Raw genomic sequence first — 26,907 nt, 5'->3', positions numbered from 1 at the left:
CGATGGGCTGAATGGGTTATATCTGCTCCTATGTCTTATGGTCTTAGATGACAATGAACTCAAGATCTCAGACTTAAATGGACTTTAGTTAAAATATTGGGAATCCAGAGAAAGCCATCACAAAAATCCCAAAGTTATTCTATCTCTTTTCCAATTTGGGAAAGTTCGGAATATTTAATATTTCCTTAGATCGTGTCATTAAAATAAAGGTTGCATTTTACAGTAGGAATCCTCAAAATGAAGACTGCAGCAAGAAGCTGTGATACCAATGCGTGCCATTAGAGGGCGCAGGAGACCGCGCATGCGCCGCGGCTATGGCTGCTGCCACTCTCGAGGAGAAACAAAAACTTGAAAAGTAAAGCATCAGTTGCCACTCCTGCAATTCATATATTAAAGATAATAAGGAAATACATGATTGGTGGTGGTAAACAACCCTTCTGCTTTTATTTTTCGAAATTGTGGTATTTGGCAAATCCCTCTATGACTGGCAGTTCATCTCACCAATCGTCATGCAAAGGGGGAGTCGATTGGCAAAGGCGGGAGGATCGGTGGCAGCCAATGGGGAGCCGGAGTTTCTGCCGGTTGATTGACGAGCTCAGACGGAAGTTGGTGGAACGTCGTGTCGTCCCTGGGACCTAGTAGTCGCGGACGCGAGGGGAGAAGAGATTGTAGCGGGACGGAAGGAGCGGCTACAGTCCCCGGCGGCCCGCAGGTACCGCTCCGTTGCAAGGCCGGCCGTGCATACCCTCACCCCTGCCCTTTTCCTGCCTTGCCCGTGGCCTGTGCATGTAGGATACACATTTTGAATTCGGTTTCTCTGCAGGTTTTTGAGGGTCCCCCCCCCCCCCCCCTTCCATCTTTGTGCATTTTCCCCTCATGCATCCACGGTTCTTGCGTCCAATATTGGCTGGGGTCTGGGCCTGATTCCATTTCAGGGGGAAAAAGTGATGCCGTGTATCTTCTTGCAGGGGCAGGAGGCCAGCGAATGAGCAGCAACTCATTTCCCATACTCCATTCGCGCCCCTTTTGAAAGAAGGCCTGGAGGGGTTTTTTTTAAATTTTCAGACCCCCCTCCTGGAAAAAGGAATATTTATGTTGGAAAGTATTCCACCTTGCTGACATGGCTGGGTTGAGACATGGGAAGACGTTCTGCGTTGGGTGGTAGGGCTAATGTTGAAGCAATAGGGAGGGAACTTCAGCGCCACATGTCCTGCCCCAGATCTGGCAACACTGGATCGTTGATCTTGCAACGGGAAAGAATTCAATGCCCAGCGCTAATCCTTGTGTTGACGGTAGGACTTGAGAGTAAATAAACGGGCACCCCAGGTTTCAAGTGCAGGATGCAAAAAGTCCTGGAGAAACTCCGGTTTCTGCAAATTGAAAGTTTAGATACTTTTTAAATCCTGCATTTGCATTGGGAATGAATTATCTCAGATAAATTCAGAACATTACATCGCAACCCGATTAGGCAGCGACGTTCAATTGACAATGTTTGCTTTCATGTCAAATGGTGCTAACCTCCTCAACTGGCTGAAATAAAAATTTAAATTGTTAGAATTATGCAGCAGATCTGACAGTCTGTGAAGACAAACAGTTAGCTCTTCAGGTCAATAACGCCAGTATAACATTCGACCACTTGCATAAGAATTTATTCTCTAAACCTCTCCTCATCCAATATTCTTTGAAACCTGTTCCTTTGGCCAAACTTTTGTGCTTCTGATCTAACGCTCTGTGCCAACTCCCAGCAGGCTGATCCCATCAAATTAAAAAAAAACTCCTCCAGGCCTTCTTTCAAAAGGGGCGCGAATGGAGTATGGGAAATGAGTTGCTGCTCATTCGCTGGCCTCCTGCCCCTGCAAGAAGATACATTGCATCACTTTTTCCCCCTGAAATGGAATCAGGCCCAGACCCCAGCCAATATTGGACGCAAGAACCGTGGATGCATGAGGGGAAAATGCACAAATTAAATTTAGACACACAGTATGATGCCCAATTACAGCCAATTGACCTACAAACCTAGTGCCTTTTGAATGGTGTGTGGAAACCAGAGCACCTGAAGAAAACTCGCAGTCACAGGGAGAATGTACAGACTCCTGACAGACAGCATTGGATTTGAACCCAAGTTGCTGGCACCGTAATAGTGTTCCACTAACTGTGCTGCCCTTGATAATTGATGATGACTTTATTGTCATCCACATGTGCACCAAAATTCTCACCTGCAGCTGAACAGGTGCTTGTATAGAAAAACTAATGGAAAACTAATTGAATGAGAAGAGAGTAAATACACAAGATAGGTAAATGTGATACATAAATATGCATATGAAAGATTATTTACACTGGCCTATTAACTTACCACCTCAGCTTTGGGGTGTGGGAGGAAAGTATCGTGGGAAGGCCTTGGGAAGAACATGTAAGTTACGTATGCACGGCACCCAATATCAGGATCAAACCCAGGAACCTGCAGCTGTGGGTTAGTTGCATGTTTTCCTGTAGAGCATGCCTATTTGGCTCTGGAAGCTTTTCCCAGCTGTGGGCCATCACTTGAGTGTTCATCATTTCAGACAGCTTTAAAATTTGGGAGAAACAAAATAACACTGGATGATGACGCTCCTGTAAACGTGCTTGGTGTTTTTACAAAATTCAAATTCCTCGCTGTTAAGATTCACTGGTAGTAACCACTTTTTCTTATTTCAATGCTACTAGTGACATCGTCAGGACGAAGTTGGTGTGTCCCAAAAGAACTGGATTAAGATCAACACGGATCATCGTTGCTCTTGGGGTAATTGACTGTTATTTCAACTTCTGTGTAATGCTAAAGGGAACACATTGGTGTAAAAAAGATTGGTACATTAAGGTGCTGAATACAAGAGTAGGGAGGTGGTATCCGAATTTATAAATCCTCAGATAAACACATCAGCTGGAGTACTACATGCACTTCTGATTGCCTCGACACAGGAAGGATATGCTAGTGTTAGAGAAGGGCAAGAGGTTCACCTGGATGGTCCCTGGGATTGAGACTTTCAACGGTGAGAAGAGACTAGGTCTGTCTTCCCCGGAGCAGAGGTGTTTTAAGTGGGCGGGTGATTAAGGTATATAAAAATTCTTTATGTAGATAAGGTAGACTTCAGAAAAGAGTAAAACAGGAAAGTCTGCAGACACCGTGATTGAAGGGAAAGCACAAAGCTGCAGAAACTCAGCAGGTCAAACAGTGTCCTTTGTAAAGCAAAGATAAAGATACAGAACCAACATTTTGGGCTTGAGCCCTTCATCTAAGTATGAGCAAAATGTAGGCAGGAACCCGAACAAAATGGTGGGGGAGGGGCGAGGGAAGGAGAACAGTCTCACAAGTAATAGGTGGATTAAGTAGGCCGGGCACAACTGTAAATAGGGAGGGGAATGGAGAAGGAAGAAGGTGGAGAAATGGAGGAAAGAAGTCAGGGAGAACAGGGAGTAGGCTGGCAGAAGTTGATGCAAATACCATCCGGTTGGAAAGTGCCCAGACGGAAAATTAGATATTGCTCCTCCAATTTACGGAAAACATTTTCAGACATAGATAAAACTAAAGGATGTAGATTTGAGATAGAGGGATGAGATTTGGAAGGGATATAAGGGGGACCTTTTTTTTTACCCCGAGAGTGAGAGCCGCTGAGACACACTGTCAGAAAGAGTGGTGGGAGCAGAGTTGTTGGAAGATTTAAGGATTGTCTAGATGAGCTCTTAAATTGCAGGCAATGGGCCAAGAGCTGGAAGATGGGTGCCCGTTGGTTAGCATGGTTGTGATGAACTGAATGGTCTGTTTCTGCACTCAAAAGCTGAGCGTGGAGGGGAGGTGGAGAGCCTCTCTATCTGAGCAGTAGGCCATGAGGTGGGTGTCAATGAGGGAATGGGTCTGATTGGAAAAATGGGCTGAATAGCCTTGTGTGTCGTAAGGAAATATTAAAAACAGTCAGGATTGCTCATCCTTTACAGAACCTGTCCCAATGAACAGCACAGGAACAAGTCTGTCAGCTCTCCATGTCTGTGCCCTGTTTGATAACAATTTAACCGCCCATCTGACTGCATATGAGCCTTCCCCTTTCATTCTCTGCCTGTCCGTGTGCTTGCCTAAATGTCTTTTAAACTTCTCTGTTTTATCTCTCTCTTCCACCAATAGTCTTTTCCAGGCACCTGCCACACTCTGTGTGGGGACGAGCTGGCCTTGCATATCTCCTTTAAACTTTTCCCCTCCCACCTTAAAGCAATGGTGTCTATATTTGACATTTTCACTCTGGGGAAAGGAGTGTCACATCTCCATCGGGTTCCCTCTCAATGTTTTTTTCATCCAGCAGCTCTGAGAATTGTATTTTGCGAGGTTCAATGTAAGGGAAATGGCTGGACCCTGAGGACTATTGATGTGTGGATCTTGGGGTGGAAGTCCTGGCAACGTGGGTAGACTGGGTGGTAAAGAGGTCAGGAGGCACACTTGTCTTCCGTCAGTCAGGACTGCACGCACAAAAGTCAGCAAGTGATGTGGCAGCTTGTAAACCATTGGTTTGACTGCATTTGGAATATTGTGTGCATTTCTGATCACCACACGACAGGAAGGATATAGAGCCTTAGGAGAGGGTGCAGAGAGCTTCAAGATATCGCCCAGATTAGAGAGCATTGATATTAAGGAGAGTTTGAATAAACTTTGATACCTTTTTGTGGAGTGGCTGAGATTGAGCAGTGACCTGATAGAACTATATAAAATTATGAGAGTCCTTTGTTGTTCACACAGCCGCTGCATTCTGGGAAATTACTCCCAAATTTCCAGAAAGCAATCTGTGTAAAAAGATCGGAATGGAAATGAGGGTGCCATTCCCATTCTAAAATTTTACCTTGTGGACCTCTAGTAAGTTTTCTGGAACGCCTGCAGTCTAAAGTTAATTGCAAACATTCTGGAAACAACGGGCTAATTAATTTGCAACTCCTGCCTCTTTATTTACCGCACTTCCAGTATGCTGTCTAAACTTGCGTAAGGAAAGTGAGATTGAGTTTTGGTTGTTCGTGTGAGAACAGCCACTCTAGACATTTTTAAAAGGGGAAAAAAAAAACATTAATTCTATATATTAAAAAAAAATTGATAAGGTACTGCCTGGAAATCTTAAGTAAAAACACAAAGCTGGAGAAATTCAACAGGTCAAATAATGTACTGTATATAGCAAAAATAAAGATACATAACCAATGTTTCAGGCTTGAGCCCTTCAGCAAGGTATGCATGGAAATCTTTCAAGCTCTGAAGACAATGATTGAAGTTGCTGGTTCTGGAAGTGACCCTGGGAGCATGGTGTCAGGTGGGTTACTGATAAAATGGCCCCTTCAGATGCCTTGTCGGGTCAGATTTGCAGCTCTGCAAGCATTCTGGTTGGGAGTAAGCTGGGGGGGGGGAGGTTGGGTGCACACCTGCCCAGAGTTGCAAGTGTTGCTTTGGGTCATGGATCAGTTTGTCACTTCTGACGCTGGCCAAGTCCTGCTTCCGTCTCCTTGTCCTGCGGAGTCTGAGGGCCACCAAGCAATGGGTTGGACTACATCAAGCCAGTTGATGGGATACAAGGCTATCGAATGAGTTTGACACTGGAAAGCTGGTTTATAATGGGTTCTGTCCAATTTGTTGGAGCTCAAACTTCACTGTGAACCTGGACATAGATCTCCACACCAACCCAGGCACCTATCCTGGAGGAGGTTTACATCTTGAATACTTTGTAGCAGTTCACCTTGATGGGTTTCCTCAGAATTCATTTTTTATGCAACACATTGAATTTACAGCAACTTTCAGAACACTCCTGTTCTCCCACGTATTTTTCTGTATTTTTTCCCCTTACATGCCCATGTGTCTGTGTGTGCATGTTTGTATCCTATACCAGGGGCAAATCATAGCTCGTGGGAGGAGAGCGGAGGACCTGGGGAACCCACACATGTCAGAGAAGTCCGTGCGCAGTAGTGCAGGTCAGGAGTGATCCTGAGTTACTGGTGATGTGAAGCACGTGCATTAGCCAACGTGCTGTTGGGTAACCAAAATGGGGGCACGTGTGAAGTGTTTTGATTATGGATGTAAACTTTGAAATTGACATGGCCTTCAGTGCGCATGTTTTAACTCTCAAATAATCTTTGAACATTGAAAAGAACCGGGTTGTAGCTACATTTTTTAGAGTGAAAGCTGAAGGACAGCACAGTGCTGGAGTGGGTAGAGTCGCTAGTTCACAGCCCAGAGGCCCTGGTTCAATCCTGACCTCAAGTACTGTCTATGAAGAGATTGCATGTTCTTCCTGTTACCATGTGATTTGGTGGGTTAATGGCGTCGGCCAAGTCCCGCATCGGACTTGTCAGCCACAAACGAGCCTGCAGCTGACGTGGACATTTACCCCCTCCATAAATCTTCGTCCGCAAAGCCAAGCCAAAGGTCTATTGTAGATTGCTCTGAGGGTGTAGGTGAGTGATAGAATCTGGAGGGAGATGGGGAGAATGAAACAGGATCATTGGAGGGATAGTGTGAAATGGTGTTTTGAGGGTGCAAACTCAGTGAGCCGAAGATCCTGTATTTGTCTCAAACTGCATGAAAGGAAAGAAGCAAATGTGACGAGATGCAGCTGATTTGTGGGGCTGCTTTCAGTGGTTGGAAGGATGTGAACTATCCCTGATAGGGTTCTTCAGCATGACACCCACTGCCAGTGTACTAGATCAGTTGATGCCTCTTCCCCATTCCCCATGCACATGTGCATACACACAGTGTGATGTCTGGGAATATTTTTATATCCTGCTTAAGTTCAGAGCACTGTGCACCACATGCTGTCTCCGAGGAACAGATAGTTTCCATTTTTAAATGACCAGAAGTTGATTTTCATCCTTTTGGTAAATTGACCAAGATCACTCTGATGACCCCCACTCCGCTATAGTGCAATGAATGGCATCAAAAGCACATACGATAAGAAAGAACAATTACCTAAATGTGGAGAGAGGAAACTAGTTCTGCCATTTCCAGGATTGAACGTGTATATGTATATCAGACTGCTCTATTAACATTCTGGAAGCTTGTTAGTATATAGGCGTGTCAGTAAGTTAAATGTTGGTTACCTGGAGTCGGTCTGTACCCACCAACTCTTCTCTGATCTATGACCCTTGTTTTCCACGCACCACTAACTGGTCTGGGCCCAGATTTGACCAGCTTCTGCATGAACTAACAAACACAGTGCTGGGGGCTGAGAGTTTTTTTAACAGATTTTTATCTTCTTCCTTTCATGTCTCTGCTTCCTTCCTTTGTTGATATCTTCCTCTTCCACCCCCATTTTGATGCAGCTTAACTTTATTGATCCCTTTGGCTCAGATCAACTCCCAGTGTCGGTAAATCTGCTGGAGTCTCCCAAGCAGTGCAGAATGTTGTGCCGTTCAAATAAAAGAGCAAAATAATTGTTGGCTATGTGTCAAACACTCACCAGGGCAACTTCTGCTGGAGATGGTGATTCCTTGCAGTAGTCATTCTGAAGTTCTGTGAGTTGGGTTTCATTGGTTGAAGAAGTATGGGATCAGGTGTTTCCGTGTGCATGTCTGTCTTTCTCTTGTGGGATCACAGTGCGTTTTCCTCAGACATTTAACATTTACTAAATTGGGAAGAGAGCAATGCTCAGGGAATTCCTGAGTTGAGGGTCTTGCCAACTGAAGGCATTGAGGGATTGAATTTGGGAGTGCAATGAAAGCCAAGTGTGTGTGAGTGTCCTTAGTGGAGGATTAGCTGCTGTCAGAGTGAGGCAAAGCCAGGGAGGGGACTGATTGTTAAAATGTTCCCGTTGTGTTGCAGCTATTTTAAACCTTGGTTTAGCCATGCTTGGAATATTGTGTGCAGTTTTGGTTGCCACATTTCAGGAAGGATGTAGAGGCTTTGGGAAGGTTCACCAGGGTTTCCCAGATTAGAGAGCATCAGCTGTGAGGAGGGTTTGGACAAACTTGGATTCTTTCCAGTGGAGTGCAAAAGGCGAGCTGCCGAGGACGTAACATTATGGGAGGCATCGATAGGGTCGAAAGACAGTGTTTCATCTCACAGTGGAAATGTCCCACAGTAGACGCCAGCTTGATATGGGGGCACCAGTACCTCTGAGTAGAAATCTTTGCAAAAGGTAGCGTACACTGCCCAGGACATCACAGGCAAAAATCTCTCCACAAACGAGAAGATCTACATGGAACGCAGTCATCAGAGAGCAGCAGCAATCAAAGATCCACACCACCCAAGACATGCTCTCTTCTCGCTGCTGCCATCAGAAAAGAGGTACTGGTGCCACAAGACTCATCACCAGGTTCAGGAACAGTGGCTACCCCTCCACCATCAACAATAAACTCAATGAGAGACTCATTTAAGGACTCTTATTTTGCACATTATTTATCGCTGAATTTTTTTTCAGTATTGTACAAATTGTTTACAATTCTTTCTTTGCATTATTTCTCTTTTGTATTCATATCTTTTTTTTCTTGAGTACAGTTTACAGTTACCAATAAGAAATTCTGCCTGGCCCACAGGAAAAAATGAATTTGAAGGTTATATGTGATGTCTTGTATGTACTCTGACAATACATTTGAACTTTAGAGGCATAACTTTAAATTGAGATTGGGAAAGTTTGAAGGAGATTTGTGAGGCAAATTTATTTACACTGAGAGAGGTGGGTGGCTGGATCCACAGTCAGCAGAGGTAGTGGAAGCAGGTACAGTAGCAATGTTTCAGAAACATTCAGACATAGAGCACATAATCAGGCAGGGAATGGGGGAGTATGGATCATGGGGCAAATGGTGAGCACAGCTGTAGTGAGCTGAAGGGCCTGTTTCTGTGCAACACTGTTCTATGTTCTATGTATTTTGTTGCTGGTCTGGATCAAGGATCAAAGAATGACTGGAGCAGGGAAAGTTCATGAACACGTAGTAGGATTTGGATAAGTTAATTTCTGGGTAGAGATTGGTGTCGCTGGGTTGTGTAGGAAACCCCAATCACAACCCAAAGGGCAGCTGTTTTCAACCATCGTTCTGGCCTTTCATAAAACTGATTGCTCTGTGGTCCTGAGGGTGGAGTGGAGACACTGCTACCACAACCACATTGCGCAGACATAAGGCCTTATCCGGATTCGATTAGCTTTGATTCCAAGAGGTACTCATGAATTGGGAAATGGAGAGACTTTCAACTCAGCAGCTGGTTGGATTAAGTTGCGTGTAAACAAACAAGCAAAACAAAAAAATCCCAAACCAGTACTGGTCAGGAAGCATCTGTGGAAGGGTGAAGTCGCTAAAGTTTCTGATTGACCTTCCGTGTGAGCTGGGAGAAATTGGGAAGCAACAAGTTTTGAATAAGTATGGGGGGTTGGAAGAGAGGAAGGAATAAATGGGAAGTGAGTAGTGAAGTGGCACAGGGACCAAAGGCAGCGCGAAGGAATGAGGTGGCTTATGGAATGAAAATGCAAACGTAGTACCATTGTCACTGGCTGCTCCCTGAGGAAGTCCACTGAAACCTTCATCTTGTTTTTAGGCCTGTTGTAGCTGAGCAGCACGAGCAAACACAAGGACTTCAGGCGCTGGTTTCTCACACAGAGCCACAACCACCTGCTTCATTTCTGGTCTTTACCACCGGAGGCACGATGAGTCAAGAGGAGTTCAACTCTGCCGCAGTTCCCCTCTGCGCAGAGGACGTGCAGGGAGATGGTCGCTGGAAATCTTTGGTAAGGCTGATTTTCCCTGGGTACAGAGCAGGGTCTGTGCACAGCTAATGCTTGGGTGGGCCATTCAGCCCTTCAAACCTGTTCTGCTATAGAGTGAGACAGTGTTGTTTTCATGCCTTGTTTTCGGTCCCTGTTTCCCTCGCTTCAAAAAAAAATGGTGCCAACCTCGAGAACAGATCTCCTTGGCTATAGTTCCCAGGAGCTTCACTCATAAATATTACATTAATGTGCCACAAAATGCCACGAGAAGGGTTCACCTGTGAAAAAACCTGCAGGTTATCTCTAGTATTGCATATAATTGGGTAAAGAGGGTAGTTTACAGAGGATGGGATTACAATGAAAAGAAAACTCAATGAGCTTCAACCAAGGGCAGCACAAGAACTCTGTCATGGGGTGACCAATGTTCCTTAAACTGGAGTAAGCCAAATCCAGAAGCTTTCACTTATTTTTGGTTCGATATGGGAATAATGATGCCAGATGAGGGGGAAGCCACCCTATTTTTCCGTTATGTTTGGATTACTTCAATGAGTCCAGTGGGTCCTGCGTCGCTTACCTATCAACAGTAAAAATATTTCCATTCTTTCCAACTCCCTTTGGTGCACATGCAAAGGACTTCAAGGTTAGATGCAGGCAGGATGTTCCTCCCCATTCAGGAAGTCCTAAACTGAGGGTTACACTCTTAAAATAGGGGGTGGGGGTGTGGCAAGATGCCGTAGAGGGCAGATGTGTGATCCTACCCTTCCTAAGCCATTTTTTTAAGCACCCTCTTTAAAGTTTATATAAGTGATTAAAAGTTGTACTTTTACTTTTGGGGACATTAGTGGATCATCATGGCTTCTAATGTAAAAAAAAACTCAACTACAGAAGAAATTACCTTTTAAAAGTGCTGAAGAATTGAGGCCTACCTGTTCAACTGAAGCTACAGGCTCATTGTTTGGAACCTCCAAGGCACAGAGAATCCTGCCAGGCTGAGTATTACACCGGCGCCGATCTTGCCTCCACAAGATGGCACCGGCATGATGACGAGCTCGTCTGGAGTCGAACCACACATCCGCGATGTCGGGCGCGTGGGCAACCTGGCTGAGAGAAGAGCCTTTGAGTCTGGGCTGCCATTGGATGAGCCTGGAATGCGCAGAATGGCGTCGGAAGCAGCCTCTTCGCAGTCCTTGTCCTTACTGGGCATGAGCGGTGCTTCAAGGGTCCGTGAGTTACTGGATTGCATGTAGGCTATGGGGGGGCCTGAGCGGCGGCGTCCTGACCCGCAGCCGCACCGGTATGGGACCGACTGCTGGACGAAGAGGAAGACTTACCTTTAACGAGCAGTTCACAGGAACAATTGGAGGTGGAGTTTAGAGAAGGTAGGCGTCAAAATGTGGAATTGGAATCTGGAATGGAGTCTGTTTGCACAGTCTTGGAAGAGATTGCTTACCAAATGGACAATATGTTTAAACGAATGACTCAAGGATTTCTGGATGTGACAACTAAAATATCTAATATGTCTGAAGATATATCTACAGTTAAGAGTGAATCAGTAAAGTATTAAAATAGTGGATACAGTGCAAGAAAATTTTTAAAAATTGAAAGTTTTTTGAATGTAAAAATCAAGTTGAACATAATAAGGAAAAAGTGGAGAAAGTGGAAGGTTCTTTTGTGGATTGGGGAATCCAGAAGAAAGACTTACTGAAAAAATCGATTCATTGGAAAATCAAAGGCAGTGAAATAATGTGAAAATTGTGGGTCTCCCAGAAGACATTGAAGGGTCCGATCCAATAAAAATTTTCAAGAATTGGATTCCCGAGGTGTTGGGCAGAGTTTTTTTCGGAAGGCTTAGTATTGGAGAGGGCACATAGAGCATTAGAAAGAAGCCGTTACCGAGACAACCGCCACGGGCGGTCTTAGTTCGTTGTCTGAACAATCAGGACAGTGAAATTATACTACGGTTGGTGGGACAGAAGGCCCGACAAAGTCAATCTCCTATGATGATCCAAAATAAGAGTTTTTTTAATGCAGATCTGAGTCAGGAGATTATTAGACAACAACGGGAATTTAATTCAGCTAAAAAAAGTACTGTGGCGGAAGGGTTACAAATTTGCTTTTCAATACGCTGCTGTGTTAAAAGTTTTATGACAATTTTCAATCTCAATTTTTTGAGAATGACCTTGATGCATTAATTTTTGCTAATTCATTACCGCATTTGCGAGGACGTGGAAGAGTTTCGCCGTCGTCGCCTGAAAAGAAGGCAAATGGAAATGGGCACGGGAATGGGAAGAACGGGAAAAATGGAAAGAAAAAAGTTTTAACACAGTTTTATTGACATTGAAGATCTGGAACAATCATTGAGAATGGAGTCATTGGGTTGAATATATTTACAGTACTGAATTGTGTTGATGTGAATGATGTATTTCTGGCTGGGGGAGAGGGGGAGGTGGATAGCACTGAAATCTTTGATAGTCATCTGCCACTAGTGGGGTTTACAACACCCAGCTTTTTAGGGCATTACCTTTGGGTAGTTTTTTTGGGGATAATCAAAAAAAAAAAATTTTCTAAAAATATTTAGGGGAGGGAGAGTGGTTTTAATTTATTAGAAGGGGAGCGACATTTTGTAGTAAGTGATTATATTGTTAGTTTATAAGGACATCTAATTTGAAATTTGCAACTTTTAATGTTTTATATTCGAACCCGATTGCTAGGGTGGTGACAAATGGTCAAGTCTTAGCTTTTAAATTGACGCGTTCAGCTCAACAAGGTTGTCCATTTTCACCAGCCCTGTTTGCTTTGGCTATTAACCGTTAGCTCAAACAATAAGACAGAATGAACAGATAAGAGGGATGAGAGTGATGGATGAAGAGTACAAGAGTAATTTATTTGCAGATGATGTTTTGATATATTTAACAAACCCAGAACAATCATTGCCACACTTGCGGCAATGTTTATTATAATATGGAACATTTTCTGGATATAAAGTTAATTGGGACAAGAGTGAAATTTTGCCAGTCGGAGAAGGAGACTATTCAGAGTATTAAAAACATTATAAAATTGAAATGGTCTGATAAAATTAAATATTTAGGAATAATTGTAAATTCTGAATATCAATCTTCATACAAGTTAAATTATGTTCCTTTATTAAAAAAGATTAAAGCAGATTTAATTAAGTGGAAAGATCTTCCGTCAACTTTAATTGGTCGAGTAATTGTATTAAGATAAATATTTTTCCCCATATTCAATATTTATTTCAATCAATACAGTCTTCTCTCTCAAAGGGATTTTTTCAGGATTTAAATAAAGTCATGAGAACATTTTTATGGAAAGGTAAATTACCATGGGTAGCACTATATAAACTTGGAAGTTAGGTGTTAGGGGGGCTTCAATTACCCCATTTTCAAAATTATTATGATGCAGCCCAGTTGAATTTATTAGTAAATTGATGGATTTGGACCAACCCCGAGTTGGGCTAAAGTTGAGATGGCTTGTATTTCTGAAGATGAGGTGCATCAATTTATATTTTGATGGAATGTAAATTTGTTGAGGGAATATAATATGCCTATATTAAAACATTATTAAAGGTATGGACTAAAAAAAATTAAATTTTAAGATCAAAAGGTAAATTGTCAATTTTAACTCCACTCTATAACTATCAACTTTTAATAATAATTTAAAGAGTTGGGACTCTAGGGGTATAAAGACGTTACAGGATTGTTTTGTAGAAGGACAGTTTCTTTCTTTTAATCAATTGAAAAAGCGTTTTGATATTGCTGAAAATTCTTTCTTGGTTTATTATCAACTTCGAGCTTTGGTGAAAGATATGTATGGTAGTGAGATGATTTTACCTGTATTGACAGAATTCGAGTCTTTGATTTCTTCTGTACCAAAAAGGGGTTGTATTTCTGTAATGTACCAAGTATTACAAGACAATATGGATAAACCGGAATGGGAGAAGTCTAAGCTTAAATGGGAAAATGATTTAGCCTTTGTTTTTCCTGAAGAATATTGGACAGATACGTGTCATGATAGTGTTACTAAATTGACGAATGTGCGGGATGGAATGGTTAATTATAACTTTTTACATCAGTTGTATTTAACCCCAGAGAAATTGAACAAATATGGTTTTAGTCATTCAGATTCTTGTTTTAGATGTGGTGTATGTACTGGAACTTTTTTACATGCTGTTTGGTCTTGTGTTCATGTACAACCATTTTGGGAAGAAATTAGCCGCCGTCTCCTTCTTTCTGCCTGGACCGGGGCCTCCGCCTGCTTCACTCTACTGAGGCCGGGGCCGCCACCTCCCCCTCGCTTTTGCCCGGATCGGGGCCGCCGCTGCCTACCTTCTGCTTGGACTGGGGCCGGGGCAGCTGCCGCCTCTTTCTTTCTGCCCGGACCGGGGCCACCGCCTTCTTCTTTCTGCCGGGGCCGCCGCTGCCTTCCCTGTGCTGAGACCGGGGCCGCCGCTGCCTTCCCTGTGCCCAGATCGGGGCCGCCGCCTCCTTCTTTCTGTCCAGACTGGGGCCTCCGCCTGCTTCACTCTAACGAGGCCGGGGCCGCCACCTCCCCCTCGCTTTTTACATTTTACACCACAGTTACACAGCAGTAAGAAAGGGTGTGACTCAGTCAACCCTGTCAGAATCCAACCAGGTCCCTGACCTACCTCAGAGGTAGTTAGAGAACCCAATTAAACTTACCTAGGCCATGTCCACAGGTGATTTGCGACCAGGTATGGTCCGACCTAGGAGGGGAGGCAGGCCCCTCCAGCCCGGGTAAGAAACCTGCATAGGAGAAGGCCACTCCGATATAAAACCTACGACCCAAGGATCTCGCTGCCACGTCCCAGCTTGCTTGGCCACGGCACACGAACCATGGGTGAAAAGGGTGGGGCCAGTACTGCGCACACTGCACACCACCTAAAAGCTCCTTTGCGCAGGCCCGAGGACAGGACCACGTCCTCCCCCTCCATATGATTCCTTTAAAGGGATTAGGGTTGGATAAATTTCAAATTGCATTTGTACATTTAGCATTGTCTGTAGCTTGAAAATCTGTAGCAAGTACATGGAAAGATAACATAGTGATTAATGTAATGTGGCAAAATGAATTGAAAGCTTGTATTATGAAAAAAATTACATATAATCTGCATAACAATTATTTGTTAATAAGTGGTTACCATATTTGGAATATATGCATTTAGATGTATTTTGATTTATTATATATTCTTAGTTTCTGTTTATATATTTTTGGCTCTCCTTAAGAGAGCTGGCTGATGGGGTGGGAGGGGATTTATTTATTTTTTCTTTGTTTTTGTAAATTTTTTTATATATACTCATATAAAATTGTCTTTATGGAATATTATTACTAATGATTTTTCAAATAAATAAAGCTTTAAAAAAAAGAAAAGAAAATAGGGGTAGATCATTTCAAGCTGACGTGAGATCTTCCCACACTTAGATGGTGATGGGAATTCTTTGCCAGGAAGGATGGTGAGGCTTGGGTCTTTTGAGCTCTTTGAGACCAGAGTGCGATAGGTTCCTAAAGGAACCAAGAATGGGGATCCAGCTGGGTTGAGATAAATCAGCTGTTGAATAGGAGGGTGAGAAACAGGAGCCAAGCCTTCCCCTGCCACCTCTCATCACACCCCAAATCCCAGTTAGATCTTGAGGAATTAACCTCAGCTCCTTTTAGTGACTTGATTCGAAGCTGATCGTTTTAAAGACCCTTTCTGGTGTATTTCAGTGAGATCTTTGCACTTGCAGCACAATCGATTTGTCTCGGACTGCAAAGACAAGGAGCCAGATGTTCTGTTTGTGGGGGATTCCATGATCCAACTACTCCAGCAATATGAGGTACGTGAACACTGGAGGGACCCATCTTCCAGCTAACCCTCGGGGGCGGGGGGGGGGGGTGGAATTTGCTGCCACTTCCCTCTGATAACCCTCAGAACTGTGAGTGGAAAGAAAATGTTTGAAAACACTTTAAATTGTACCTAATTTTTTGGTAATATTTTATTCTTTTAAATATTTTTAACAATCAACAGCCATACAAAATGCAGAATGTCAAGAAAACCCATCCCTCTATCCTCCCTCCCTTTTGTACAAGACCATTTAAACAGAAAAAAAACCGAAGAAAAAGAAAAATCCCATCATCAGTGCATACAGTAGAACACAGACATGAGGTCTGCTGGCTTGTCAGTAGCAATCGTAGCCTTATGGTGGCGCCAGTGAGGTGACTATATACTCTAAATAAGACTGCCAGATTTTTAGGAAGATGTTATATCCCCATCTAACACTACATGACCATTTCAAGGGGAATGGAGCTGTTTATTTCTGAAGACCACCTATCAATGAGGAGAGGTAAAACAGAGGATTCTGTTTCCACTGTAGTTAAGTGAAAACACACATATGCTGGAGAAACTCAGCAGGTCAAACAGTACCTTTATGTCACAAAGGTAAAGGTACATCATCAATGTTTCGGGCTTGAGCCCTTCAAGGTGGAGAGGCAAGTTGGTACCTAATTGACTTGTTATGTGCAGAATTTCATAACTCCAGAGGAAATGGGCCAGTGACAGTTTTTCTCAAGCAAAATATCTCAGTACCAATTGGAACAGTGGTTCTCAACCTTCCCTTTCCCCCACATTCACATATCATCTTAAGTAATCCCTTACTAATGACAGAGCACCTATGGCATAGGGATTACTTATGGAGGTAGTGAGTGGAAAGAAAACGTTTGAATACCACTGCATTTGACCTATGCCCCAGTACTCCTTTCCTCTCCAAGTAACTGTCCAAACACTTGTAATTGTATCTGTTGTATCGTAACATATTCTGTGTAGGAAAAACACCCTTCAGATTTCCCCCTTCTTTCCTTAAACCTATGCTTTCTAGTTTTAGCTGCTTCTCCCTTGGGGGGGATGGGGATGGGGAGGGGGAAAGACTATGACTCTCCAGCCTACCTACACCCTTCACAATCTTTGAACATTGAAAACAACGTTGCAGCGCTTTTTACAGTGAAAGCTGAAGAACAGTGGGTGGAGTAGTGGGTAGAGCTGCTGGCTCTCAGAACCAGAGACCACGGTTCAATCTTGACCTCGGATGCAGTCTGTGTGAACTTTGCATGTAATTCCTATGACTGCTTGAAAGGGCAGGGCATTTAACAGCTGCGCCTCATGGCGGCGTCATGACCTGAGACAGGAGGGAATGGGAGGCTATACAAAGTCTCAGAAGATCAGAAATACTATGGTCGTGATAAAAGACAGACAAAGATTCACAATTAGGATTGGAAATGTACAGCAGAAAATTAACTTGAGAGTTTGAAAGGCTGGGAAAACAAAGGTTTAAAAAAAAGAGCCGAAAAGAAGGCTGGGTGTGCTTACCGAGTTGTGCAACATATAAGGAATAACAGTGAGTAAGACAGGGCACTGGTGGGAGGTAAACAAGAGACTGCAGATGCAGGGAAACCAGCACAATACACCAAAGTGTTGGAGGAACTTGACAGATCACACAGTTTCCATGAAAATCACTGGCCAGTCATATCCAAAGAAGGGCTCAGGCATGAAACGTCATGCCCTGAGGCAGAAACCATCATGCTTTTAAAAAAAGAAAGTTCTTTGATATTTCCTTAAAGAGTAGTGACCTACAGAGCTGGTACTGGAAGGTAGGATTAAACTGGATTGCTCTTTTTTTAACTTCACAGGCAAGATGGGCTGAATGGTCTCTTTCACTGTCACAGATTTTCCCCAGAGAATGGCACAAAACTCTAGTCTGCAGCTTCATTGCAGTTCTAAGGATGTGCTGCCTCATCATTATGTTAAACGGAGGCTCTGTGGGCTCCCTCTAATGGCTATAGTAGATCTTACTGCGATGATTTTTTATTTTTCACACTATGAACCATATTAACCAAAATACACACAAACATTTCCCTCTTGAATATACAGTGTCATTTTCTCCCCTTTTTCCCTCCTCCCTTCCCTCCCTCCTTCACCCCCCCTCCTCCCCACCCACTCAACATTCAACCTATATGATACATTAAACCCATTAAACAGTGTCATCACATAATGAAAATAAACAAAAAATTTGTTTCTTCTACTTTTACATACTGGGTCAGTTCATTTCGTCTTCTCCTTCTGTCATTTTAGGCGGTGGAGGTCCGCGGTAGGACTTCTCTGTTGTGTTCCATGTACGGTTCCCAAATTTGTTTAAATACTGTGATGTTATTTCTTAAATTATATGTTATTTTTTTCCAATGGAATATATTTATTCATTTCTATGTACCATTGCTGTATTCTCAGGCTATCTTCTAATTTCCAGGTTGACATAATACATTTTTTTGCTGCAGCTAACAAAAAAGATTTATTATGATAGCCTTAGATGAAATGGATTCTTGATGGTTGGCAAACTCTGAGTCTGGGGCATGTTTCTGTGTTCTAGAAAAGTCCTGTCATTTTTCAATTTCCTCTGAAGACTTTTCTTATCTCTGCAATCAACTTTAACCCCTCATGATTCCAAACATCTCCCATTCTGTTGGGACTCCCTTTTGTTTCTCTTTTCTTGTACTGTAAGGGGCAGCGGTTGACACTAATGGCGACTCTTTGTCTGCTATACATGTTCTGTACTATTACGTGGAAATCAAGGAATCTTGAATTTAAAATTTAAATTCAATTTTAAATTTAGACATACAGCATGGTAACAGACCCACAAGGCCATTGCTGCCCAATTACATCCAATTGAGCTACACGTGTGGTAATTTTTGAAGGGTGTGAGGAAACCCATGCAAATACAGGGAGGATATACCAAAATCCTTACAGACAACACTGGATTTGAATGCTGTTCACTGACACTGTAACAACGTTGTGGTAACCGCACTGCCCTATTTTACGGTTTAAATTCTATGATCTTGCTTGTTTCAGATTTTGCTTCCTTCAGCAGCTGAGGCCCTAAACCCTAGTATTCACCCCAAACTCTCCCTTCCCTTCAAATACTTTCTAAAACTTGGCTTTCTGACCAAGCGTTCAGACATCTGCCCCTTTGCTCTTTTTGGGGATGTTGGGTGTGTTAGGGAAATTGTTGCAAAGCCACACCAATCATTGTAATGTTTAAAACCAGTTTTGATTTGTGTATTTGCAGTCCATATTTGCTTGATGCTGGCAGCCAAAAAAGACCAGGCAGTACCTGTGAAAGTAGAAACAGTTAATATTTCAGGTCTGTGACCTTTCATCATAGTTCCATCTATCTGATGTGAAGTTAGCATCTCTTGCTCTTTTCACAGATGCTGTCTGACCTGTAAAGTATTTGTAGTGTATTTATTTATATATATTGCAGTATTTCTGTGAACAGGGAGCCAAGTTCGCTGACAAGCACAAGGAACACACAATTTTAAACCTCCTTAGTGTCATATCGCACTGGTTTTGTAAAAAAAAAAATTAGACTTTACCCAGATCTTGGAACACCAGAACACTACAGCAAAGAAACACGCCCTTCAGCTCATTTAGTCTGCTGAACTATTAATTCTACCTAGTCCCAATGACCTGTACCCAAACCACAAGATATAGGAGCAGAAACAGGCTGTTCAGCCCATCAAGTCTGCCCCGCCATTCAATCATGAGCTGATCCATTTTCCCACTCAGCCCCACTGTCTCAGCTTTCTTGACTCGCCCAACCTCAGTGGAAAAAGCCTGCATGCATTTTGTGTCACCTGATTTAGGTTTGACCAGCAGATTAACTGTGCAGTGCTGTTTGTCTGTTACAATAGATCTGGAGGGAACTGTTCTCACCGCTGCACGCCCTTAACTTTGGGATTGGTGGAGACACCACACGACACGTTCTGTGGAGGCTGGAGAATGGGGAACTGGAAAACATTAAACCCAAGGTAAGGGGAAGAGAAATGGTTTTATCCAAGTTCATTGTCCCATTATACCCGGTACAGTGAGTGGTCTTGCAAGTTAACTCTTTTATACAGCCATACAAAGTGGCATGGCAAAAGCAGTGTTCCACATCAAAGTGTTACAATGAGAGAGACCAATGGTATAAAATAAGAGCAGCAGGAGGTCACTGTTGTGGGGTTCCTTTGGGAGCCTGATGGCTGCGAGGAAGAAATGACCTTTAAGCCTGTTGGTGCATGGTTTCACACTGTTAAACTTTCCCTGGTTGGGGGGGGGGGGTGGGGGGGGGGGGAAGGTGGGGGTAGAAGAGTGTGCTTCTGCAGTAGGTTGGGTACTTCAGGGTGTTGGCAGTCTTTCCAAGGCAGTAGGAGGTGTACATGGAGTCATTGGAGGGGAGGTGGGTTTCTTGATGTTTTGAGCTGCATTCTCCACATGGGTATGTGTCTGTTTCTTCCTTTCCAAGCCTTTTGCCTTCATTAACATTCCCTCAAAAATGGGGATGGTAAATGTACCATATAAATGCCTGATGTAGTGGGCTTGCAACAAATCTAAATTCATCTTCAGGGGCATGGAATTGTATATAGGTACATAATCTTTTATTTGAAATTGAGAAAACCGAACATTTTTTCCATGTATGTCATCTGCACACCAAAACTCGCGTTTGGCGCCAAACATGACCCAATGCAACCCCCACCCGGAGACCTTTCTAATTGGAGTGCATCTTTGATTTTGCGAGAATCTGAAATCAACACAATTACTTAACGTACCGCCATTACAGGTATTATTATTCTAATATCTGAAAAATTCCAAATTCAGAATAGTGTCTGGTCTCAAGGGTTTTGGATTTCAGATTATGTACTGTACATTTAGAAATAGAGCACAGTTACAGACTCTTCTGGCCCATGAGCCCGTGCTGCTCAAATACATCAATTAACCAACAAACCCAGTTCGTTCTGAAAGGTGGGAGGGAACCAGAGAATCCAGAGGAAATCCACACGGAGATAGGAAAAATGTACAAACTTTATAGAGAGTGGCTCCTTTGACTCTCATTGGCACAACTCTGGTCCTCCTGTGGAAAAATGGCAACTACATACTCCAAAGCTGTTCAAAAGCTTCAGAACAAGCCTAGCTCTCTTATATCTGCGCTAATAAAGCAATTAAATATACTTGAGTTCTCACAAACAACTGTAAAGCCAAATCTCACAAACATTATGGTGCCTTGAAATGGAAAATAGGATAAAAATTGCAGCAATTTCTACACGGTCAAACCAAAATGTATACGAATATCCTTAAATAAAATCTGGAAGGTGCATTTTAATGTAAATTGCTAGTTTATAAATTTAAAACTGTGAGCACAAGGGCAAATAAAAAGTGTCCTTGTCCCAAACATTATGGAGGATACTGTACTTTTGAGACTTTGGGATTATTTGGATTGTTACAGTCTATGTTCAAGGTTGGATTTCAGTTTTAAAAAAATAAATAAATCCACACTGCTTGCAGGTGATTGTCCTGTGGGTGGGCACCAACAATCATGAGCACACAGCTGAGGAAGTAGTTGGTGGGATTGAGGCAATTGTCCAGCTTATCAATGGACGGCAACCCCAGGCCAAGGTGGTGGTTTTGGTAAGTGTGCCTTTTCTGTCGGTGCCTTTTGCCCTTGTTAACTTTGCCTGAGAAAGTGGGGCGGGGAATGCACTGTTGTAAATGCCTGTCTTGTGGTGATATCCCCTCTACCAGAGTCTCCTCCCTCGAGGCGAGAAGCCCAATCCCTTGCGAGAGAAGAATGGGCAGGTCAATTCAATGCTGAAAAGGTCCCTTGTGAAGTTCCCCAAAATGCAGTTCCTGAATGTCGACGCGGACTTTGTGCATTCTGACGGCACCATCTCCCACCATGACATGTTCGACTACTTGCACCTCACCCAGATCGGCTATGCTAAAGTCTGCAAACCTGTCTATGAACTGCTTGTTCAGCTTCTGGAGGAGACACCTGAGGAGAAGCAAGCCACCTTGGCATGATTGGATAATAATCTGTCATTATTGGGATCTGAGCGGCGCCATCTCAAGAATCCTGCAACTATCCTGCCTGGAGCTCCAAGTAAAGGCACCTTTTCTACCATCATCTTTGAAATGTAGGCTTCCCTACGATTTGGATGCATTAATTTTCCATACAAAGCAGTCCATTCATCAGGCCACAGTGCAGCTAATATGTATATTGCTATTTTACTGGCAGAAAGGCTTCCTTATTTGACATAGTGTGTGTCTACAGTAGCCAGAAGTTTCCATATACAGGTATTTCCCCCCTCCCCCCCCCCCCCCCCCCACTATCCAAATGTAGTGTTCCTGTGAAACCTTTCATCTGCCGAAATGGTGAAAAGTGAAGCAATCACCATTAATTTATATCGGAAAATTTTTTGAGTATTCACGGACCCACTGCCATGTGCTCTCTTGACAGCCCACTATCAGTCCCCACACTGATCCCACTGCTCCACGCTCTCTCAACAGCCAGCTATCAGTTCCCACACTGATCCCACTGCTCCGCACTCTCAACAGCCAGCTATAAGTCCCCACACTGATCCCACTGCCCCACGCGCTCCTGATAGCCCACTATCGGTCCCCTCACTGATCCCATTGCCCCGCACTCTCTCAACAGCCTATTAACAGACCCCACTGCCCTGCGCTCTCTTGATAGCCCGCTGAACACTATTTTAGCTTGTTTTCATAAAAGTGAAAATCCTCTTAGGATTTCTTTTGGTTAGTGAAAAAGATACTAATATAGGTCTTTTAGCACAAGCGAAGTGGCATAAAGCAAACTTTTGAAAAGCGGGGGATACCTGTATTAGAAATTGCCACTCATGAGGTTCAATGATTTTATAGTTGGTTTGAAGTAATGGGCTTACTTACAGCCACCTCTCTTTTAAAAATAGACCAGACAGTAGTTAAAATGTTTTTTTTAATGGTACAGATATCCTGTACCTGACCCTTGTATAGATTTCTGCATCACTGGGTGTCAGTAGTCTACAGTACTTTGTAAATACTGCCTTGTGGAGTCAGGAGACATCTAGTGGTCATGAGTGGTATACATGGGACCACGTCATCATTTTGGACATTTACTATCTTGTATACATCATGTAACATAGCATAACACTGAGCAGCTTTATTTTTTGATTTCCAAGTTTTTGAACAGGAAGAGAGAAACCTTGTGTCCGCATAATATTGTTTTGCTTTAACTCGGTGGCCTGGCACAATGAGTTCTTAAAATGAAAAGCGAAGTGAGCTTTCAGTTAGTTTTAATTGCTTTCTTTCCCCTCCTTCCAACATTTCTTTTGACATCTTTGTCTCTGCACTTGCTCTCTTGGGGAAAGTGATTGCTGCGCCCCTGATTGGACACCTGTAAACTTATCAAAATCTTTGTTTGTTACCATTGATCCAGAATTGTGGATACAGTGTTGCAGTTGAGAGCTGCCAATATTAATGCAAAATGTTCCACTCCGGCAACGTATCTTTAAACTGCAGCAATTCAGGAGCCAGGCTTTTCACAGGGTCAAGGTTCCTGAGAACATCCAACCATCTGTCAAAATATTCAGCTGTTGCTATGGCATCAAGTAATTAAATAGGTGATTGCGTGGCATTGCATCTGGGAGAAAATGAGAGAATCTTGAATAAGGGCTTGGCCCTTCTGTGGGAAAGTAAACAAGGTATATTTTATTGATCTTGCCTGCATGCTGAATCTGGTTTTGCTCAGGGACTTTTCCTTAGTTTTTCCAGGAGGGAACACATTTTGTCTGGCATCCTGCAAGGTATTAGTGGCTGGGGGCACCTTTATACAAACCATGCATTATAGTTTAAATGCCCATCCTAATTTTCCAACTTTTTTTGTTTAATCCTAATTCACTCCATAGTTGCTCCTGCTAGTGTATGTGCAATGCACCATACTGTCATATATTGGTTAAATTACTTGATGAACCATCAAAGATCTGGACATGAATCCTGCAGAACGAGTTGGCAGCTATGGAATTCAAGTAATTAAATCTGGGATTTTAGGGGCTTAGAAATGATTAAAACCCATCAGATTCACTAATCTTCAGAGTAAACGAGCTTCCTTGGCTAGTAGGTCCTAGCATACAACTCCAGACCCATCAAGGGCCTCTTTGCTCCAGAGGTGGGGAATAGCTACCAATAGTCATAATCACTGATCAAGTTGAAGTGTAGGCTACTTGTACCAGGTCACTCCCTGAACCAAGGGGCCAGCTAATGCCAGTAGATAAGAGGTCAGGAGGGAAAGTAGAGAGAGCAGCCCCTGCGATTATTTGCGGGGGGGGGGGGGGAGTTAGAGTTTACATCTGAGTTCAGGGTGACATGCGACCCAGGTTCGAAACCTATGCTGTATATTAAGGAGTTTGTACGTTCTCCCTGTGTCTGCGTGGGATTCCTTTGGATGCTCCAGTTTCCTCCCACCCTCCAAAAAGAAATATTTGGGGATTGTAGATTAATTGATGTATTTGGGCTCAAGGACCAGAAGGGCCTATCACCTTGCTGCATGTTTAAATTTACGGGGCATGTTCATTGTGCTGCAGTCTGCTGCTCTCCAGCCTGAAGGCATTCCCTTGATCACTCTAATGAGCACCATGCAGATGCAGCTGCCTTGTACCCTTCACGGTTGTAAGCTGCAAGATTGTGTTAACTCTTTGCTGCGCCGTGGCTTTGTTGATTTGTAATCTGCTGATTTGCCGTTCGTCGTTAACATTAAATTGAATTACATTTAATCAGCTAACTGTTAATGAGATGTAGACCGGTCTCCCGTGGATTTCTGGATGCTTGCCCTTGAAATAACAGAGCCCATAATTCTGTAACTATCCCCTAGGAATCTCAGATCCGATTTGAGCGTGCGGAGGAGTTTGGAAAGAAATTAATTAGTGACCAAAGCAAGGCAGTTCCCAGTATCAATACAAAGCCAAACTGGTGATCCTTTGGTTGAGTTTACATGTTTCTCAACAACCAGTTTTATTTGTTTGACATTCTTAAAAAAAAAACACAATTATTTTCCAATTTTGGTTAATACTCATTTACAGTTAAAACCTCTTCTTTGAACATGACATGACACTGAAAGGAGTGGAATGCTGCATCATGCAGCTTGAAGTGTCCAAGTTATCACGTATTAGCCTGCTGTTTACTTCATAAATGCTGCACAAAATAAATACCTGTCTGCATTCTAAAGCACCTTCAGTAATGATAAGTTTATGTTTTGTTTGCAGTCCTCATTTTGTTTGCAGATATGTGTGATATGGAGTTGTAGTAATAAACGGTCTGTCAGTGGGCTACCTCCAGGGGGGGTTAATCTAGTACCAGTGTTTCACATCTTTGCAAATGTTTACAGATTAGAAGAGGACTGATACAAGGTAGTCAGGATTTGCTTGTTAAAGTGGCTAGATGTGAACAGTGCATTCAAAAACCGTGCTTGGGAAAAGATTACACATTCAGAGCATTCACACCCAACTGTTGAGAGCTGAAGGAATATTTTATGTAAACAGGAAAGTAGACCATAATAAATTAAACCCTTTTCAATAAACTAGCAACCAGCTTTATAGATTTCCATGAATATAACTGTGGTTTGGGTTTAAAGGGTCTGATTTGTACTGATGTGTTAACTTCATCCCAGAAAGTTGTCTCTGGGGAAGGCTCGTGCTTTGGACTGGCATTTACCCAGAATTCTAAAGAGAAAAATAGCCTTAGCAAATTCTACGACTTGAATATTTCAACTGAACAAGGGAGGCTAATTGAGAGTGACTTCAACAAAAGGAGTTATTTTCCAATTTGGAGTTTGTTTTCCTGGATAAATCTTGGATTATCCATGAAGGTCTGGAGTCTATTCTTGTGTGTGAAGGATTAACAATTTGGAGTACGTGAGAGAGAATGGAGCAGCTGTCTGTACTTTATTACTGTTCATTTACATTGAATGTATCTGAAAATACATCAGAATTTAAAGTGCATTGCTTCAGACCTTGCAAGTTACCAATAAGAAACCACTTTGACTTTGCATCACCTGAAATCTTCTAGAAATCCATAGAGGTAATTATATTTGAGTATCAGGATTTTCCACACGTATTTTAGCCCCAGGTGGCTGTGCAGTCATAGATTCCTATAAAATCTGAGACTCCTGGAGTCATAGATGTGCTCCATAGAAAGAGTCCACTTGGACTATTGCGGTATATATCCCTGCCTCTCGGAAATAGAACGATCCAGATTAATCTGACATATCCAACACTTGGTCCATAGTCCTACAGTTCACCAATATATATCCACAATCTCTAATTGAATTCCAGTTATTATGAACTCATTAATAATAGTGCACAAGGTGTAATGTGTGAAACCATAAGCTCAAAATGCAGGTGACTTCTGTTCAGTTGGACTCCTTTCAAGAATATATAACTCCAGGAGTTCTCATTTCCCCATTCACCTATGAAATGGACCTCCAATACAATATTTTTTAAATTTATGGTTAGAAAGGGATTTCTGAAACGTGGGACCATGTTATTTTTTTACTGTCGGCACACTACATGGATTGGGAAAATATCTTCAGATAGCTTTTATGAAAACCTCCCCATTCTCATATTTTACACTTGGCATGTATGATCTCTACATAAGATTATGCTTCCAGAAACACATTGTATAGTTAATGCTTGATAAACTGTGCTGTAGCCAAATACTTGTCTGTTCTATCCAAGAGTGAAAAAAGCATACAGTACTATCAACGTCTTGTTTGGGTGACTTGCTGAATGGTAGTATATATGCTTATTTAATAAACAAGAATGTGTAACTGTCATTGAATATCTGAGCAGTGGTGTGTTGTGCCTAAATGTACTGTAATTTATGCTTTAATGTACTGTAATATTAAAAATAGTTTGAAACTTTATAGTTGTTTCTGGTGTGTTCTGGGGACCTCATCTTCCCTTTTGGAATTGATGCAGGGTTGTGTTTTATTGAATTCTGTGCCACCTCATTCAGTGCCATTGCATCATTAAATTAGAATGTACACTGCCCTCAGTTTTAAAAAAATATTTTCGCTCTGGAGAGATGAGAGACCGCAGTATGGAGCAGCACACATACTGTTAGAAGAATTGAATTGTCAACATCTCCCTTTTTCCTTTCCCTACACCACCTTTTTCTTTACAGCTTGAAACATGAAACAGTATAGGCTCATTGTCTTAAAATGATCCAGACCAACAGCTTTATTTTCAGGTTTATTAAATTGCCAAGAATTACATTTTCCATTAATATGATGGATCAAGGGTTCAGATGTTACCCCAGTAACTCAACAGCAATGTTTCACGTTGTGAACAG

General features: G+C 42.6%; 1 protein-coding gene across 1 annotated transcript; it reads left to right on the top strand.

Annotated features, from left to right (window-relative positions):
* The first annotated feature begins 529 nt into the window (after positions 1 to 529).
* On the top strand, positions 530 to 26,477 carry pafah1b2 (platelet-activating factor acetylhydrolase 1b, catalytic subunit 2). The gene is made up of 7 exons (XM_069894968.1): positions 530 to 712; positions 2,704 to 2,779; positions 9,521 to 9,710; positions 15,449 to 15,538; positions 19,440 to 19,556; positions 21,070 to 21,192; positions 21,307 to 26,477. Exons 3-7 carry the CDS (start codon positions 9,630 to 9,632, stop codon positions 21,583 to 21,585), a joined length of 690 nt encoding a protein of 229 aa, XP_069751069.1. The 5' UTR covers positions 530 to 712; positions 2,704 to 2,779; positions 9,521 to 9,629; the 3' UTR covers positions 21,586 to 26,477.
* The last annotated feature ends 430 nt before the right edge of the window (positions 26,478 to 26,907 follow it).

This window comes from Narcine bancroftii, chromosome 8, assembly GCF_036971445.1.
Source record: "Narcine bancroftii isolate sNarBan1 chromosome 8, sNarBan1.hap1, whole genome shotgun sequence".
In the NCBI taxonomy this organism is placed as follows: Eukaryota; Metazoa; Chordata; class Chondrichthyes; order Torpediniformes; family Narcinidae; genus Narcine; species Narcine bancroftii.
Note: the sequence above shows the minus strand (reverse complement) of the source record. Positions and strands in the feature narration are given on the sequence as shown.